This window comes from Mytilus edulis, chromosome 7 (assembly GCF_963676685.1).
Source record: "Mytilus edulis chromosome 7, xbMytEdul2.2, whole genome shotgun sequence".
NCBI classification, from domain to species: Eukaryota; Metazoa; Mollusca; class Bivalvia; order Mytilida; family Mytilidae; genus Mytilus; species Mytilus edulis.
The window spans coordinates 6772329-6791549 of record NC_092350.1 but is presented as its reverse complement, the minus strand read 5'-3'; the positions used below and the strand labels follow the sequence as shown (position 1 = coordinate 6791549).

The window sequence follows — 19221 nt, the reverse complement described above, 5'->3', positions numbered from 1 at the left end:
GTATTTACCTCCAATTTTCTATACTAGAAAAATTATATACCATATCAGTAGTATCAAAAAATGAGTTTACCATTAAGATTATCAAACATAATTATCTAATATAACAAATGCACAGGTTATGAAATTTATATAATGTGAGAAGGTAAAGTAGTAAAATATAAAGATATATAAGATATATATTTTAAGTATGTCCGTAGATTATTTTGAATTCAAAATTATGAAGAGAAAAAAAAAGAAACAAAATTAAATAAATAAGTAAATAGATAATTGAAAGATAATCTGTTTGATATTTGTTGTTCATTCAAGTATATAGGGACAGTCAGTTTGGAAGCAAATGTGTATTATGAACATACCGTTTCAATGCATGCAACGTCATTTTGTAGTAACAAACGGTTATCTTAAAAGAGAACCTCTGTGAAATGCTAGTTTACTCAATCGACAAAGTGCAAAAACTTCTTATATAGGGAAAAATACTTACAGAGAACTTTCAATATAGTAAAATCGTGATTTTTGCCATATCTATTTCTTACAAGGAGTGTATAATTTCCTGCATCGTTGAGTTGGACATTTCTGATTCTAAGGAATGGGTTACTAATATTTCCAATGGTTAAACGACCAGAATTATACAGAGATACTAGGGACATTTTCCATTGCATTACAGAATTTGATGGAGCATTCCTGATTTTACCACTAATGGTCATATTGTCTCCTACTCTACTGATGTAGTAATTCTCGTTGATATTAACTTCTGGAGGACCTGTGAAAATAATGTATAACGTTTGAATGATTTACGAATTATTTTATCTCTGTATCAATCAAGGACTGAACAAGTAATAGTCAGGAATATGTGTCACATATACAGCATGTGGATTGTCTGTTCTTTGAATATTCATGTTATTATTTTATCAATAACAACACTTTCAAGGTAATATAATTATAGAATGGAATTGATAAGGATGCATCTGTAATATAAATAATTTGTTGTTTTACTTCTTGACTGTCTTTTTGAGAGAGTCTTCGTGTATAAATCAATGCGTTTGATCACATTGGTAGTTTGAAAAACATCTAAAATGCATTGAATATTTCATTGCAGTTTTGAAAAGAAGGTTCAGTTTTGTTTTTTACCCTACGTATGGGAGCGTTATATTTTCCCCGCTATAAAGTCGCTATAAAACTGTCAAAAAATAACATACCGATTTAAGGTTTTGACTAGGATATAATGATTCATTGAATATGGAAATGTGATACATATGCATTTTTTCTTGTTTCTATTGTTTGTAACATACATGTATTTGCATCTTTAATACTAATTATCTCCCCACCAAATTGTTAGGTTTATAAGTTGTTTTCAAATTATGCATACTACATTTTTAAACTGTTATTAATACTATTATAGACCAACGAGTCAAGACTTGTATTTTTTTCTCACTTATGTAATTATGTGCTTCGATAATTAGGCAGTGTAATATTGTTTATCAAATATTAGTTAAACTCGGATGATATGAATGTCTAAAGGTTCTACTTCTGGTCAGAGTTTCCTGACTCTTTGTGTGTGTCTATTAAGAAATTAATAGCTTACTATACAGCGCTGTCAATAATATTGGTGATATTTAGAGGCCGTATGATTACTATGGGTGTTTTTTTGTTGTTGTTGCTTTTTATAAATTCTGGCATTTGTCTATCGCGCATCTGTTTGAATTGATATATTTATGCTAATTATATATTTTTTTCATCATCGTTTTTTTTCATTGTAAAATTACAGTTGCCTATTATTGTTTGCATTCATTTATTATGAACGTTATGTGATAGTTATATCATTGGCAATCCTACTACAAAATACACCCGGACAGGTAGAAATGATTGGAAGGTATCAACAAGTACATATCACCTGATTATTCAATCGAGTACAGACTAAATCTAAATGATGTAGAGACAAAAATTGTTCTTCGTGTCTGCATTATTTATCTCAAACTAATAGTAAGGTAGTGTTAACCGACCAAGTGGATGTTCATAAACACTGCAATATTTTCAACTCCAAACTGCAGTTGTTTGCTGGTTTGTTGGTGTTTTTTACGTTGCATTTTTAACTAAATAAAAGGTCTACAACCGTGAATGATATTAAGTAGTATGCTAGTGTTTTTGTTCTGTATGGATATAAAAGATGGTTGTTCTAAAAACTATGTATATATATGAAGAAAAGACACCAAGAACATAACAAAGTTTCATGCGTGGGGAATACACCAAAAGACACTTACTTACTAAACTGCCTATTCCCGACGTAATGTTTAAACAAAACATAAAACGTTACTCCGCTTCTTATTTTTTGTAATTCAAGGATTTTTTAATTCAATCGAAGACTAAAAGAAGTGAAAATTCATTTGAAAAGTTGTCTAGGTAAATCTGTTTGTATAAAACATGCATATTATAAATAATAAACAGGCTATTGATATGAGTGTTTTCATTATATGATGAATTGGTGCTTTGCTCCCCCTCATTTTAATGTAATAATCATTTCATGGTTGAGCTAGCAAGGAAGCTAACCAAGGATTCTACCTGTAGCTTTATACTAGACTATGATTATATAAATTATCTTGCTATCTTACTTATCAGGTCAATGTCACTTACATGCCACCATACAATTCAGAGACTTTGATTAAATTGTGTATATTTAAACAACGTGTAAGAGTATCAGAGACTCGGCCTACATACATCATTTCTTATTCAAAATTCAATAGAATACTTTTAGTGTTTATATGAAAGCAAGTTTATATATAGACACATTTGTTCCCAGTGAGAACACTTTGTTTTCTAATTATTCCTATCTTCATAAAACAATTTATGACGTGATATTTCAAAATATATTAATATCATGTTTGTGAAATATCTAAACAAGAATGTTTTGATTAAAATTACATTATCTATAGAATAAACCTTGAAATATAAATGCCAAAGTAACTAAATGACTGGTTTTTAAGGATGCAATTTATTCAGATCCAAATGTTTCAAATCTTATAAGCAACCTTTTTACACTTTCGACCTTTTTATGGATGAATAAAGCCACATTATATATTCTTAGGTTAATTGTAATAACTTTGATTGTTTTACCTTGTACAACCAAATAAAAATCCACATGTTGCCATACTCCAGTGAAATAATTACATCGGTATTTACCACCATCATTCCAATCAACATTCAATAACGTAAGTACCTTTGAGGCTGTGTTGAGGTATTTTATGTTATCATTTATATTCAAACCATTTCGCTTCCATAGGAATTGAGTTCCAGATCTACAGTTCAAACGCTTTTCTGTTCGTGTATCTGCTATATCTATATAATAATCACTAAACAATATTAAGGTGGTATGGGAGTCTAAAATAAAAATGATATAATTTGTTCATACTTTGGAATGTAGTATATATTGATATATGTTCAAGAGTATAATAAAAATAACAGGTCACCGCACATTTTCCCACGCTACAAGTTGTGTCAAAATGACACGTTTTGTATGGATTATACAGGAAAAAACATCATTATGTGATTAGAAGCTTAACTAAATGAAAGAATTGTAAAATAAATTACGAAAAGATAGCTTTTAACCAATGCTTTAAGAATATCTGTTTTTTACAATCCAAGATGGCGAAAGACACCTATAATACCTTAAATTGTCAAATTGCGATCTACTTGATGTATAGAAAATTTGTTTTTTCCTCGGCGGGATTCGAACACTATCTTCTGCGACGTCGTGACAACTCCGTCTGCGTTGTGTCAAAGCCCCGTACCACCCGACCAACGACAGTACAAAGATAGCTTACGTTATTCGAGTGCATTTCCTCGTCGGTTTAATCTAGGGTTGTAACACAGTATATAAATAAATATACAGTGACAAGGATATGGTGAACCTTTCAAATCAGCTATGGTTTGTCTGTCGTAGAGGATGCTTATTACCATGCCGTCACATCAAATTTTAATTTTCATTATATACATTAAACAATTATGTCAGACATTCTCCATCGGATAACCCTTGGTTGTACTGATCAAATAAGAGAAATAAAATAGTATCACTAAAAGCATAAACTCACGTAAAAAGTAAAACATTGTTGGTCCACAACCTGACTAGAAGTGACATTTCCATCACCGGAAGTAGCACATTATCTCCCTTATTTAACTCAAAAGTATATGAAAACTATTCATTTATTGAATCAGTATGAAGAAACTTGCTTATTTTCATAATTTCTTTGATGTGGAAAGACTTTCAATTGTTCTCTGAACAATCGGTTTTAATTATTGTATTTCTTCTGAATATAAGGTATCTCCACTTTTCTGTTGAAAGACCTATTGTATTTCTTCTGATTATTAAGTCTTTCCACTTTTCTGTGGAAAGACTTATTGTTTTTGTTCTGATTATTATTTATTTTTTCTGCCGCCAAATTTTATTCTTGCGATAAATGTTTGTTTCGCAATATGTCGCTTTGATATTCCTAATATTGTATCGTATAGTTTATACACTTTTAAATTTCACCCTGCTAAGCCGAACCAATTTCTTTGTAAGAGTTATCTCCCTATTAACTGTTTATTATCAGAGTACATCTTCTTCGTAACAAAAAAAAAAAATATCGACAAAATTCTTTTTACAAATTGTTCGTTACATGCTCAGGAATTTTTGGCTAGTTTGGATCGAAGCGATTCGAAGACATTTTATAGGAGTTATCTACCTTTTCAAAATAAATTTGTCGATTACGTGATTTCAACTCATCAACTATTAACCATATAACCATGGATTTTTTTTATTTGAGTCCCCTAGGTCCTTACTTAGAAAATGAGGTCAAGATCAAAGGTCAAGGTCAAGGTCTCATCTGTAACTTTTGCTTGTTTTTGCATTTTCTCTGACATTTTGAAAGATACATATAAAGGAACAAGTGCAAAATTTCTGCTTTATTGTTATAAAAATATGCAACATTAAGTCTGATACAATTTAATGACATCTTATTAGAGTTGGTGCCCCTGAAATGTATTGATATGAGGTTATTTGATTATAACTTCAACTAAGTTCATTATCAAGCCTTTTGACATTGAACAAAGGTTAGGTGACAAATGACCTTGAAAAACGACTACCGGAAGTGACCTTGAGAAAACCAGAAGTGACCTTTTTTGCAATTTTTTCATATAAAAGTACTCAGAATCCATATATTTTGTCATATAGATACATACACTAATGACTGAAGACTAAGAATGACTTCCAACAAACCGGAAGTGGCCAATTATCTCCCATCTACATACAAAAGTATATAAAAACTATTTATTTTTGGAATCAGTGTGAAAGAAGCTATCACATGAGACCGGAAGTGACATTCGTTTCACCGGAAGTAGCATATTATCTCCCTTATTTCACTCAAAGGTATAATTAAACCATTATTTATCGCATCAGTATAACGACACTATCTTATCAAAATTTCTCTGATGTGGAAAGACTTTCAATTGTTCACTGAACAATTGGTTTTCAATTATTAGGTCTTTCCACTTTCTGTGGAAAGACCTATTGTATATTTCTGATTAGTATTATAATTAGGTCTTGTGGAAAGACCTATTGTATTTGTTCTGATTATTTTTATTTTTATTTTTTATTTTTTTTCCGCCACATTTTTTTCTTGCAATAAATGTTTGTTTCGCAAGAGTAAGAGTTATCTCCCTATTTACTGTTTATCATCAGAGTGCATCTCCTTCGTAACAAAAAAAAGATATCGACAAAATTCTTTTTACAAATTGTTCGTTACATCCCCGGCAATTTTTAGCTAATTTTGATCGAAGCGATTCGATGAAATTTTATAGGAGTTATCTACCTTTACAAAATAAAGGAGCAGGTCCGTTAAGGGCCGAATTTGGCCTCAAATTTCAGGTTCACCTAACAAAATATTTTGGACACTTTTTAAACACTGAAGTGTCTATTTCAGTTGATTTAATTAGTTTATGTGAAAGATTTTAACTGGTTAAGTCATTAAAAACGCTCCGTGAAATATGCAAAAAAAAGTCACTTTTCTGATGGTTTTTGTCAAAAATGAAAGTAGCTGCATCCGTGTTCAGCATCAACCTTTATATATGTTATGTATTATCATCAAATACAACTTACATTTCAATATTACGAATGAACACGAATGCGGCCACTTTCATTTAAGACGGAAACCGTCTAAAATTTAACTAAAATGATAAAATTATGAAGATTTAAGTTATTTAGCATGACTTAATGATGTTAGTACCCGAAATGTGGGCATTATATTGTCAAAAACAGCCCATATTTGTGTAGCAGAAGCATTCTACTTTCAAATAAATAACTAAAAGATTACATTTTCACAATTTTGTAAAACTGCTATATTTTGGGACCAAAAAGTGGTCTTACTGAACCTTTTCCTTTGTCCGTAGGTGTTTTCAACTAATCAACTATTATTCAAATAACCCTGGAATGTTTTTATTTGAGGCCCCTAGGTCCTAACTTAGAAACTTAGGTCAAGGTCAAAGGTTAAGGTCAAGTTCTAAATTTTGACTTTTCCTTGTTTTGAGATATAATTCTCCAACACTTTTAAAGATATACATTAAAGAACAAGTGCAAAATGTTTGCTTTATTGTAATGAAGATATGTCACATCTGGTCTGAAACAATTAAATTGCATATTATAGGAGTTAGTGTCCCTGAAATGTCTTAATATAAGGTTATTTGATTATAACTTCAACTAAGTTCTTTATAAAGCCATATGACCTTGTACAAAAGGTTAGGTGACATATGACCTTGAACAATGACAATCAGAAGTGACCTTATTTGAACTAAAGAAAGCAATATATAAAGATATGTAGGAGGAATAATCCATATGAATAAAATTATGCCACAAAAGGAACTTGTTTTTTTATATATACAGATTTTGTCAAACGTATCCATAACAGAAGAGATGTGAATGCATCCTTCATAGTCTTGTAATACTGATGGTAATAATTTATATAATTTCTGAGATCATATAGCAGTGCCATTGGTTTCCCCTTTCTCCTTGTTAAAAAAACTTGATCATCTGAACTGTTTTTAGCTCACCTGGCCCAAAGGGCCAAGTGAGCTTTTCTCATCACTTGTTGTCCGTCGTCCGCCGTCCGTTGTCCGTTGTCGTCGTCGTTCACTTTTTACATTTTGAACTTCTTCTAGAGAACCACTGAATGGAATGAAACCAAACATGGCATGAATGTTCCTTATGAGGTGCTTACCAAGTGTTGTTACTTTATAGCCGATCCATTATCCAAGATGGCCGCCAGCGGGGGACTTAGTTTAACATAGGACCATACGGGAATTTCATACAAATGACTTCTTTTAGAGAACCACTGAATGGAATAAAACCAAACATACCATGAATATTCCTTATGGGGTGCTGACCAAGTGTTGTTACTTTGTAGCCAATCCATCATCCAAAATGGCCGCCAACGGGGGACTTAGTTTAACATAGGACCTTATGGAAAATACATATAAATTTCTTCTTTTTGAGAACCACTGAATTGATTGAAACGAAACATGCTTGTTCCTTTCCTTTTGAGGTGCTGGCCAAGTATTGTTTCTTTGTAGTCAAATTTTATCTTTTTTTATATAATATCAAAAACCCAAGAAACGTCAGGTGAGTCTCTAGTTTTTAAATGGAGCCCTGTTCAAGAACAGGAAAAAGAGCATATGCTTAATTTTCGTTATCTTTTAGAATCATCATTTTTTTTTTAAAATAAAACCGGTTTTACATTTTACATAAAATATGCCAGTCAACCGTAAATGTTAACACCCCAAAAAAGTCTTCAGTATATTCATTTTTCAACTTAAAAAATATGTCAAAGGTTTAAGCATCGCAAACATTTCCATGTGACTTGAGTTTTTGTTTTGTCAATATCAAGCAAACTCGATATTTTCCATAACATCATAATAGTTCCGATTTTATTATAAAAACAACAAAGGACTTACTCTTGGACAAAACTGTAACAGATTATCAAAGAGTGACTAGTAAGTACAATTTTAACCCAAGTCGCTGCTCTTTTAAGCACCGTCTTAGCTTCTGTGTTGACATGAATATCAATAAAGGGTCATTTTTGATAAATTTCCTGTTTACAAAGCTTTGAATTTTTCGAAAAACTAAGGATTTTCTCATCCCAGGCATAGATCACCTTAGCCGTATTTGGCACAATTTTTTGAAATGTTTGATCCTCAATGCTCTTCAACTTTATACTTGTTTGGCTGTATACATATTTTGATATGAGCGTCACTGATGAGTCTTATGTAGACGAAACGCGCGTATGGCGTACTAAATTAGAATCCTGGTACCTTAAATAACAAACTACACCACTGGGTAGATGCCTCTGCAGGTGGACGTTTCGTTTCCGAGGGTATCACCAGCCCAGTAGTCAACACTTCGGTGTTGACATGAATATCAATAATGTGGTCATTTTTATACATTTCCTGTTTATAAAATTTGAATTTTTCAAAAAAAATAAGGATTTTCCTATCCCAGGCATAGATTAACTTAGCCGTATTTGGCACAACTTTATGGAATTTTGGATCCTCAATGCTCTTCAACTTTGTACTTGTTTGGCTTTAAATTGCATTTATTTTCTAGGGCGATTCTGCATGCATATACATTAGTCTTATGTTTTTGCTTGATAATGAGCAATTGGTGTTCATAATATTCTTTCTAAACGATCATACAGACCTCCTTTTAAACCCCTGGGTATAGTGAAATATTTATTAGGAAAACCATTCTGTTGTCCAAGAAAACCACATATCAAATGTGCGTCCTTTAATTTCAAGCTCGTTCACTATCCTAGTTTGAACACAAAGTTGCATAATTCATATTAAAAAACTCAATTAGCATTAAAAACCTTCATTGGTTTGTATTTCACCGTAAAAGAATTCGCATTGATACAATGAAAACTATTTTGTTATGTGCAAATAAAGCGGACATTATGGCTTCAATAAATAATAATGATAACAACGAAAGATAAATTTTTCAAACGAGCCATTAAACATCTGTTGAACGCCGAATTTTAATTTACTTCATGTGATTATATATTATTTTCTATGAATAAACAGGGTCCTGCTTTGTTAAATGGTGTGACAAAACGAGGTCATACACATTGACATGACTGGGTCCTTCAAATTTGACATGATCCATTTATTTCGTTCAGTGCACAGAAAAAACAGATATCAGTTGATATAAGAAACTAGTCTTGCGATCTCCGTATCAATACTTTTTTTGTCCTTATCTTTCCTATAATGTGCACAATCTTATCAGAAATTTAACAATTTTGTGACACTAATTAACTGTGATCTAGAACGGTTGTAGAAAATATTTATGTGTGTACATGTATCTTCGTCAATATTAATAGGTAAGACAATACTTGGTCATGTTTTATGAAGATTTAAGCCTAAGTATTGTCTGACCAATTTAAAACATATTCGCACTTTTGACTGACCATCCAAAATTATCCTTTCCTATTAAAATATTCAAACCTAAATAAGAGTTCACTTTTTATAATGAATTAAATGTAAAACAAAGGTAATGATATAGTGTTACAGCCAATTCATAACACTTTTCTTAAATGATTGTATGAAAATAAAAAACCGTAATCAATACAGGGCCAATACGGCTTTTTTTCCGTATTGACCCTGTTCGAAGAGCAACATTAAATCTTGATTTATATCGACAGTGAAACGTTTTCATTATTGCACATGCTGATTTATCCGAATTATCAGCAGGTGTTATTTGCTAATATCATTTGAGTAACAATCCAATGGAAGGAATGTAAAAGCACTGATATAGTTTGTGAGGACCAAAAGGATAAATTGTTTTTCTTCTACTTCAGGTAAAATTGTATACTTATATATTATCTTTAGATTTTTGTATTATAAAAAGCATAAAATGTTTGATAAATCCCTTTTTGAAATTTGTTTTTTTTTTACAATTATTAATATTTGAATTCAGACCATTCAACATTAAATGCTTACTTTTTTTTGATAAATTAACATGTATTGGGGTTTCTCCAAAACAAAAATACTTTGCTTAATACAATAGCACTCTGGTTTTGTTTTCTTGAAAGAAATGGATAATAATTCATTCTCATGTCAGGTATATAAATAAAACGAGTATTATTTAACCTACATCCTTACCCCATTTCATCTTTAATTTGTTTATTCTATATATGTGTACCATTAGAAAATGTATGGAAATTTACAAATTTCAAAATATTTTTGTTTTAATCTTTTATCTTTCATCTTTTATCTTTAATCAGTAGGCTTTTCCCCAAGGAAGATGCCTCAGGGGATTGTACACTTCATCAGTGCAGTTATTAAGAGTACATTTTCATGATTAACCTACAATGAAAAGTCTTTAATGAATAGCATTTCATAGTGCATGGAAAGCCACGTACTATGAAACTTAGAGGGGAAAACTGACTTTTCATTGGTGAGTATGTTCTAAAATAAAAATAACTTTGTTCTTTGTTCACGATCCGTCACCGTAACGGATATTAGATACTATCGAATCTACACATGTTTGCAGGTTTAGTTTCCACATAGTACATTTTTTTTAGTATAAAGAAGTACTAAACCAAAAGTAATATCAATGTATTCTTCTTACTAGTATCTGTAATACAAAATCGCCTATATGGTCTAGTTGTAGTTTGTTTGCTTCCATTGCAGGAGTTCGTGGGTTTGAGTCCTGACCGGTTTTAGCCAAAGACTTTTTTTGTATTTGCTACTTCTGCTCTAGGCAGGCGGACGTAAGGATACATAACACAGACTTGTGGGTTCGGAGTTGAAATTATGTGTCTGGGTAGTGTGACGTGTCTTCCTGCGGACTGTTACCTTGTAAACTAGCACGCTATACATCCGGCTCAGCGTGTCGGTCTAGAACAAAGTGAAGTTGATAATTATATTACATTAATATGTTCTCGTCCCGATTATGTATTTAAATTTGCTGCAGGACTTTTTGCAGCCATCCCTCATCATTATACAGTTATTAATCACCTTCCGTTTTTCCATAGAAATGTATCTGATTTTCCTTTTTCAAACCTAAGGGCAATTTACAGTGCGTGTTACTTTTTTAGTTTTTTTTTAATCTGAACAGTAAAATTTTAAATACAAAATCTTACCTATAGTCATACTTAAGCTGTATTTATATTGTTTTGTTCTATCATAACATTTACAACGGTATGATCCACGATCAGTAAAGGTAAACGTTTCGATAGTCATTGTTGGACTCCCTCTATTTTTATATTTGTCTTTCTCTCTGTCAGTAAGATCTACAAATTGACCTTGTGATAACTCACGTTGCCACTGACAGTATGGATGTCTATGTGGATTCGGACATGTAACTGTTATATCTCCATTGGTATTTTCATCTGCAATATATGACTCCTTTCAGAACTGTGTAAAACATTCATTCGTATGAAATAAAAGATATATCTGTATATTATGCTTTTTAATTACTTTAATATTTTATAAGTACAAGTCCTTTTTTTGTCCTTATAATGTGGCCACAGTTGTATCTTTAAAATTTGTTTTTATTTATAACATCACTAAAAGTTTCATAAAAATTGGTATAGAAAACGAACTAAGTACAGGAGTTGTGTTTTCCCAATTTATGCATTTTCTTAGATTTGAACTTAAAAGACATTTGCTCCTATTTAATGAATAGGATATTGATAATTTATCAAACTCACGATCTACTTGATATTTGCGTCAAACAATAACGTGGTGCTTAATTGTGTGTTTCATATTTTGCATCATAAATTAATTTACACTAAGTCTCACAAATTGATAACGAGAATATAATTATAGCTCACTTAAGTATCGAGCGTATACCTAACATGCACGAATTGTAATTGTTATTATTCTAGCAAAAGGATATATTCCAATTTAAAACCTGCTCAAACGACCAACCCAAATGCGTTTAGCGTCACATTTAAACAAGTATAACGATAAGAGAATCCAAATAAAATTACAACTTACTGTTCATGTGCTCTTTTGTGCTAGACATGAGATATGAACACATTTATCGAATGCGTCTTAAAATACACCAATGGTTTATTTTCGGTTCGTGTTGCTCAGTATTTAGTTTATATATTGTTTTGTGCAGACTATTTTGTATTTTTCCCCCAGTTTTTTATCGACTAATGAATTCAGCTGTCCTTCCTATATTTTGTTCTAATATAACATAAGAAACACAGTTTCTGCAAACAATGAGTCACAAGACGATCTGACTTCATTTCTTTTTCTGTCTATCCATTTTCTACAATTTATGTATGCCCTTGACTACTAACATTTTTTATTTTTCTTTAAATAAGACATGTTTTTCGTCATCATACATGTAACCAAAAAAAGAGATTAGCTTTCATTTATGTTAACAACTGTCTCCAATTCGCTTGACATTTTAATTTGATGGTTTGGTAATCCTCTTTCAGCGTAAGGATGTAATAACGATTTTTTTTTCGGTTAAACTCATGTGCATTCGTTCAGTTGGTCGATATACATGTAGTCAATTAATTCATGTTGCAGATTTGTGAATTTTCAGTTTTTTTCTCGGATTTTCTTGGAGTTCTGTAATTTTGTAAATACTTTTTCAGTAGATATTTTAATTTTTACAAGAAAATGAAATGCTTTATAACATTCTTCATTATATATAAATGTATCATAGAAATAGGAAGATGCGGTATGAGTGTCAATGAGACAAATAACAATGTGTAAACGTTTTCCAATTATAGGTCAAAGTAAATGTACGGTCCATTGCTTACACCGAACACCTTCTATAAATGACCCTAAAATGATTAGTGTTACACAATGCAAACAAGAAAAAAAACCAATGGTCTTATCTATTTTAAAACGGGAAACGAGAAGCACTTATGAACCTCGTCAAAAGATGACAACCACTGAACACTGAACTGAATTTTGCAATAATGTCCAGTTTAAACATAGATTGATTCTGATCATTTAAAATCATGGAAACAGTAACCAAATTTTAATTGTGCAATTTTTCCGAAAACATGAAAAAAACATGTGAGACCCCATTTTAGAGAATTTATTCTGTGCTAGTATTACATAGTAACACGACTTGCATGTTGCTTTTACATATTATATAATCATAACGAAACAAGATATTTTCTATAACTTTTCCTGATTTGTTACCATGTGTTCAAGTAACCAATAGCTCCTTGATTCTTTTCTTTCGGTATAGCATAGGTGTTTATAACTTATCAGATAAAAATGATACAGTAAATCGAACGTCAACAGTGGAATTAGAAACAAAAGAATATTATGTATTCTAATCAACATAACTTACCTACTGTAACTTCGTCACCTCTAACAAAATAGAACAGAAAACAATATATATATAAATCCATCATTTTATAAAGTTTACGTTTGTTAGATTTTTTATTCCATTTAACTATACTTTAAAGTAATATCTCCTCAAGTACAGTTTTCCGGGGAAAATTATGTTATAAATAAACTTCCCTCTTGTTTGTACACATTTCGTAAAAGTACAATCATGTGATGTGTCACATCTCTCATCTACAAAACGATTATTTTCGAGCAGGACATATTTAAAAGTAAACATTACACATGCACAGGCGTTTGAGTTCAGAATACAAACACAATGGATATCTTTTCAAGTTGCAATGTTGGGAAACTACTAGCATAACCATATTCTATTTCTTTGATTACTGTTTTTTTGGGGGGGAAACACAGGGTATGGGTATTCATTGATTGCACAACAGCAATACACGAACATTAAAAAAACACAAAAAGCAGAGAGACATCGCTTTAATTGCATATCTTCATCTCAAAATCATAGTGTTAACCTCAGTTTTTGGTTTAGGAATGGATTAGATAATGCACACATTTGGTCACTAATAGCGATTCTTTTTGTTCCATTATAGAGGTGTTAAAACCAGTGTGATCGCCTAAAAATGTACATATTAAATTTAGTTGAATTCCACTTCTTTTTAAAATAGCTTTTATTCATAAACAAATATACGTTGTATGCCACATTTTGACGTTTTTATTTCGACTGAGTGTCGGCACGATGCCTTCTAAGAACTTATTCAATTTTATGCTCTATGAAGCACATTAGTGTATACATCTTTTATTCTTAAGTTTCATAGGAAAAAACTTATTCATCTCATTCATTGACAACATGAGAACTGTTAACACATATCTGATCATCCTACAAAAGCAATTTCATAAATATGATATAAGCATATAAATCCTAGTACACTTTTGTAATTCACGTTAAATTCTGAAAATTATTTTCGCTGTTAATTCATTTGAATGCCTTTTCCACAAGCGATTGACTACCACCGAATGACAATTAAGTTCGAAAGCAACAGGTCGAAAGTGTTTCCCTATTTGAAACACTGTTATATATTTAAGTAGATTGACAAACTTAAAAAATGAAACATCAAACCCAATTTTACATAAATCCGAGATTTTTATAAGGATGCTATTTAAGATTAAATGTCTTGTTTCTATAATACTAAACTAACGAGGTCAAATTTGTCAGCCGTCATGGGGTAAAACCGACAAATCATACAATTAAACTTAAATATAGCTAATATAGGACAATGGTGTAGATTAAAAATTACACCAATCCAGACCCTTTTGTTTTCCACATAATAAATAATGCCAATAATTAACAAGTTCCGGATCGAATCCGATAACGATACCAACAGTATAATCACCTTTTACCTATTATCTTATCTGTACGTTCCGCATCTGACAGGCGCAAACGTTGTAGTGAGGATTTTTGTATTTCACGGGTTATATTCACAGGGTTGACACTACTAAATTCAATCATTGTCAAATTGTTCTCTATTGCAGTATTTTGATCAGTAACACTTTCTTAGTTAAAAATACGAATACTAAAACTCGTGGGCGTATAGATAGTTTTGATAGCCGGCATGACGTAAAACAGCGAAACAAAGAATCCAACTTTATTTATAACTTATATAATGCTGTTGATTAAAAAATACTCCATTCCAGGCCTTGAAGGCATAAAACTTTGTTCAGTGCTCGGAGCACAAAATTCATGCTCGAAACATGAAATTAAGCAATTTGATTAGTTGATTTTTGAGTCTGCGTACAAAAAATCAAGCTCGAAAGTTTTATGACCGTGGGGCCAGGACCTTTTGTTTTCCGAATACATAATATTACCAATAATTGATAAATTCCAGGTCGACGGGTTCACACAGAAAAAGTTTGAAAGCAGAGAAAACTGTGTATCTGATATCGGCATGACTTTATAAGGTGACAATACCAATACTTAAATAAGGCTTACGCATAGTTATATACTTTAATTCAGTCACGGACCAGCGATATCACGGGTGTGTTCTAGTTGTATTAATAATCGCAAGATATCTTATCTTTTTCAGATGAGATCATGTTTTTTCGAGTAAATATGACTTAATATGTAAACACTTCCGGAAAAATATGACATAGATGCTTGAACTCAATATACAAGATAACTCAAGTTAAGTTATTGTTTTTGATAAAAAATATATGATCAACCCTACAATAGTAAGTGTTGTAAAAGTCTAATAAACTCATCATAGATACCAGGACTAAATTTTGTATATACGCCAGACGCGCGTTTCGTCTACAAAAGACTCATCAGTGACACATTTATCTTAATAATGATTGGATCCTAGATACAATATACTTTTAGATTAATTTGTGAACACATACCAATACAAACTTCAGAGGTAATATATCAGATCAATACAAATCAGAAAAGCAACTAAATTTCATGCATACATAATCTGGAAGCGCATTGTGTTATGAAGGTAACTTTTTTCGTGTCTGTTATTATTTACAAAGAAACACCATCAGAAGAAAACACATTTGTATATAGATGTCATTATTCTTCAAGCGCACATGAGACCCTAGCACTACCACAGTCAAAAATGCTGATACTTCCTGTATCATCTGATAAGAGTCTGGATTAGTCTCGACCAATTCTTGAATATGTCTCGATCTGTCTTTACATATTCTTGACATTCTTAATAATGTCTGAATATGTCTTGACACATTCTTGACATTCTAAATAATGTCTGAATATGTCTCGACACATTCTTGACAGTCCCAAATATATCTTGACACTATCTCAACAATATAAATTTCGCCTGAAATGTGTACAGACTCATTCTGCACTGTTTATGAGATTCTATTGCTGTTTTATCATGTATATACTCCTTTTTATTATGGCTAAACTAAACATTGAAGAATCTAGGATTAATTTGGTATAACAAGATACCCCACAACTCATCTTTTGGGTTCGTGTGTCTAAAAATAGGGGGGGGGGCTTTCGTGTAGGTCAACGAATTTGTTCTCATCTTGATTCAAAAACCTTATTCCTTTTTTAGAACAACCCAAAAGCATTTTTTATTCAAATGTGAGTGTTGAATTTTATTAATTTTTATCAAAAAAAAATATTTGTGATAACTCCTTCCTGAAAATAAAAAAAATGTTTAGATTTATATTATGCATGTCTGCTTGAGATCCAATTCATAAGACAAATGGTTTCTATAGAAATAATTGAGGGGACCCATAATAAATACATTTTGTTTTAATAATTCCTGGAGTAGATTATCTTTGGGATTTATTCATTTTTTTTATGTTGAAATAATAAACTTCATATGTAGTGGCATGGGCGGTCAACTGATAAGTTGTATTGCTCTTTACAGGTAAATCAGAAATTTCTATTTGACAGTTGCGTGTACTCTGGGGTGTGGAATACCTTACTTTTATACGGAACACCCTGTCCATGTGTAATATTTAATATATATACCAACAGATGATATATTACACTATTTTTTCTTCTGTTAAATGTATAATTTGTATATCATCCTAATTTGCTATTTATATAGACCACATTTTGTACAATAATTATTTACCATATTACCATTGAATATTATGAATGTAGAATGTAATAGGTCTACAAATTGATTGGCTTTAATCATTTATTTTATAAGATTTATGATTCAAAATTTGTAATTTTATAAAAACCCACATTTAAATTGTTTTATATCAACACATCCACATTTAAATTATTTTATACATTAGATTTCATAGTCATATTTGCACTTGTAAAAATATTTAGATACCCAGATTTTCAATTATTTTACATGCCCAACATTCATTTTGTTGTAAGAAGTGCAACTTGAAAGAACAGTATATTATATAAAAAGAAATATCATGAATATTGGTCATGATTTGTAAAACTCAGAACTATCAAGAAAATTTAAGACACAATTCAAAATGTTCAGAATATGTCAAGCCATACTGAGAAAAAATAAGAATGTCAAGAATATGTCGAGAAATTTGAAGACAGTATTTAAATGTCAAGATTTGTCAAGAAATTTTAAGACCATATTCAGAATGTCGAGAATATGTCGAGTAAATTTCATACAAATTTAATATAAATGAGAATTTGTAAAGACAAATTAAGACACAAGTCATACTTTTGGAGTATGTCGAGTAAAAGTTCATGCAGATAAAGACAAAAACTGGTCTTTTCAGACTTTTAGACTTTTGTAGTGTAGTGAGGTTCGCGGATTTGCATTTCAAGATTGATATTTAGGCAGATATATTCCGCTTTCACTTTTCTGACAAATTAAGGGAATGTCTTTATTTTACGATAGAAATACTGATTCATGTGTATATTCATTATATCTTAATTTCATTGATATCAAGTTTGAATGAAACCAATAGTTTGAGAAAAAAGTGGATCTGAAAGACAGAGATGACAGTTCAAACACTGCATATCAGTCTTAAAAGTTTTAAATAATTTGTAAGGCCATCATATATCTTGATCGTAAAGTCAAACTCGGATTTGAAAATGTACTAAAAAATGTGTAATTGCAGAAAAAGTGTACAAAACAACAATATTAAATAGGAAACATTACATTTATTTATCTACAAATATATTTTGGATAACAGAAATATCGGTTACCCGAAATATTTATAGATACTTACATCAAGCAAAATGTTAAGTGTTTTCCCTTTTTTATATTGGTGTTGTTTTGTACACTTTTTAGGCGTTCATATAATTTATTTATTATGTACAATATTGATATATTCCTATACAAGTTTGTTTCAGATTAAGATCATTTTATGAACAGGTGCATCAATCATCTTCATCTAAAGTATTTATGTATACAAACCCTAAGATTCCTCGAGTACTTTTTCCGGATAAATGGTCTAGCAAAAACTACTTCCCTGTGGTATACACTTATACAACACTTACATCTTACTTATCTTTAAAATGTTGTCAATCGTCACAGTATAAGTGTATATTTCTCTTTTCAAATCATAAATACTAATACGAATAGTTTTACGAGGTTAACATTTGGCAAGTGATACAAATTTAAAAATACGAGTTCTAATCTAGCTTTGAATCATTTTTAAATTCTATCATTCAAAATTAATATGATCCCAGTGCATTAAACACTGAATAGTGTTGAGAGCGCTATAATTACATGTAAAGTGTTCAAAAGAGCAAAATAGACATCGGTAGATGCAAAAGTTGGATTGTGTGTCCATGAGAAGGAATGTCCAACCCTTTTATTTCTCTTTTGGAATAAGAACAACGAAATAAGTTTTTGTATCCATCTTTTTATGTAATACCATCTACTCTTAAATTGTCTGATATATTTTCTGTATTTTGGTGATATGAGGATTTGAAACATCAAACTGTATTTGTTGAATGTTGGATTGTAAATTTTATAATCTGAAATCCGTCATAAGTCATATTGTTCAACAAGTCCTGCTGAAAACTAACGAGGACAAAATGGAGATTTGATTTTTGAAATTGATTTTACTGTTCAAGTGTTATGGTACTTGGTTTTTGGAAAAAATCCAACTTCTGTGGTTTCTGGATGATAGGTTCGATATTTTTTGTATTTAACGTAACCATACAGAATACGAAAATAAGAATACTTTATTTCTCATAGAACTACAACTACATAGTTAATAGGAACACACCTAAAAGGTACCAGGACTATAATTTAATACGCCGGACGCGCGTTTCGTATACATATAACTCATCAGTGACGTTCAGAGCAAAAAGTTCGCAAAGTCAAACAAGTTTAAAGTTGAAGAGCATTAAGGACACAAAATTCCAAAAAAGTAAACATAACTACAAGGTACAATTAATACATGCATGTT

The 19221-nt window shown here is 31.0% G+C and overlaps 1 protein-coding gene across 1 annotated transcript in view; it reads right to left on the bottom strand.

The window, feature by feature from the left end:
• LOC139529832 (uncharacterized) overlaps positions 1 to 13469 on the bottom strand; it is a 58733-nt gene extending 45264 nt beyond the window's left edge. Inside the window, exons 1-4 of the mRNA XM_071325742.1 lie at positions 13340 to 13469; positions 11154 to 11402; positions 3106 to 3327; positions 479 to 757 (exon numbers count right to left, since the gene is read on the bottom strand). Coding sequence (XP_071181843.1) covers positions 479 to 757; positions 3106 to 3327; positions 11154 to 11402; positions 13340 to 13403 — 814 coding nt within the window. The 5' untranslated portion in view covers positions 13404 to 13469. The remainder of the gene's footprint in view (positions 1 to 478; positions 758 to 3105; positions 3328 to 11153; positions 11403 to 13339) is intronic.
• Positions 13470 to 19221: the final 5752 nt, after the last annotated feature.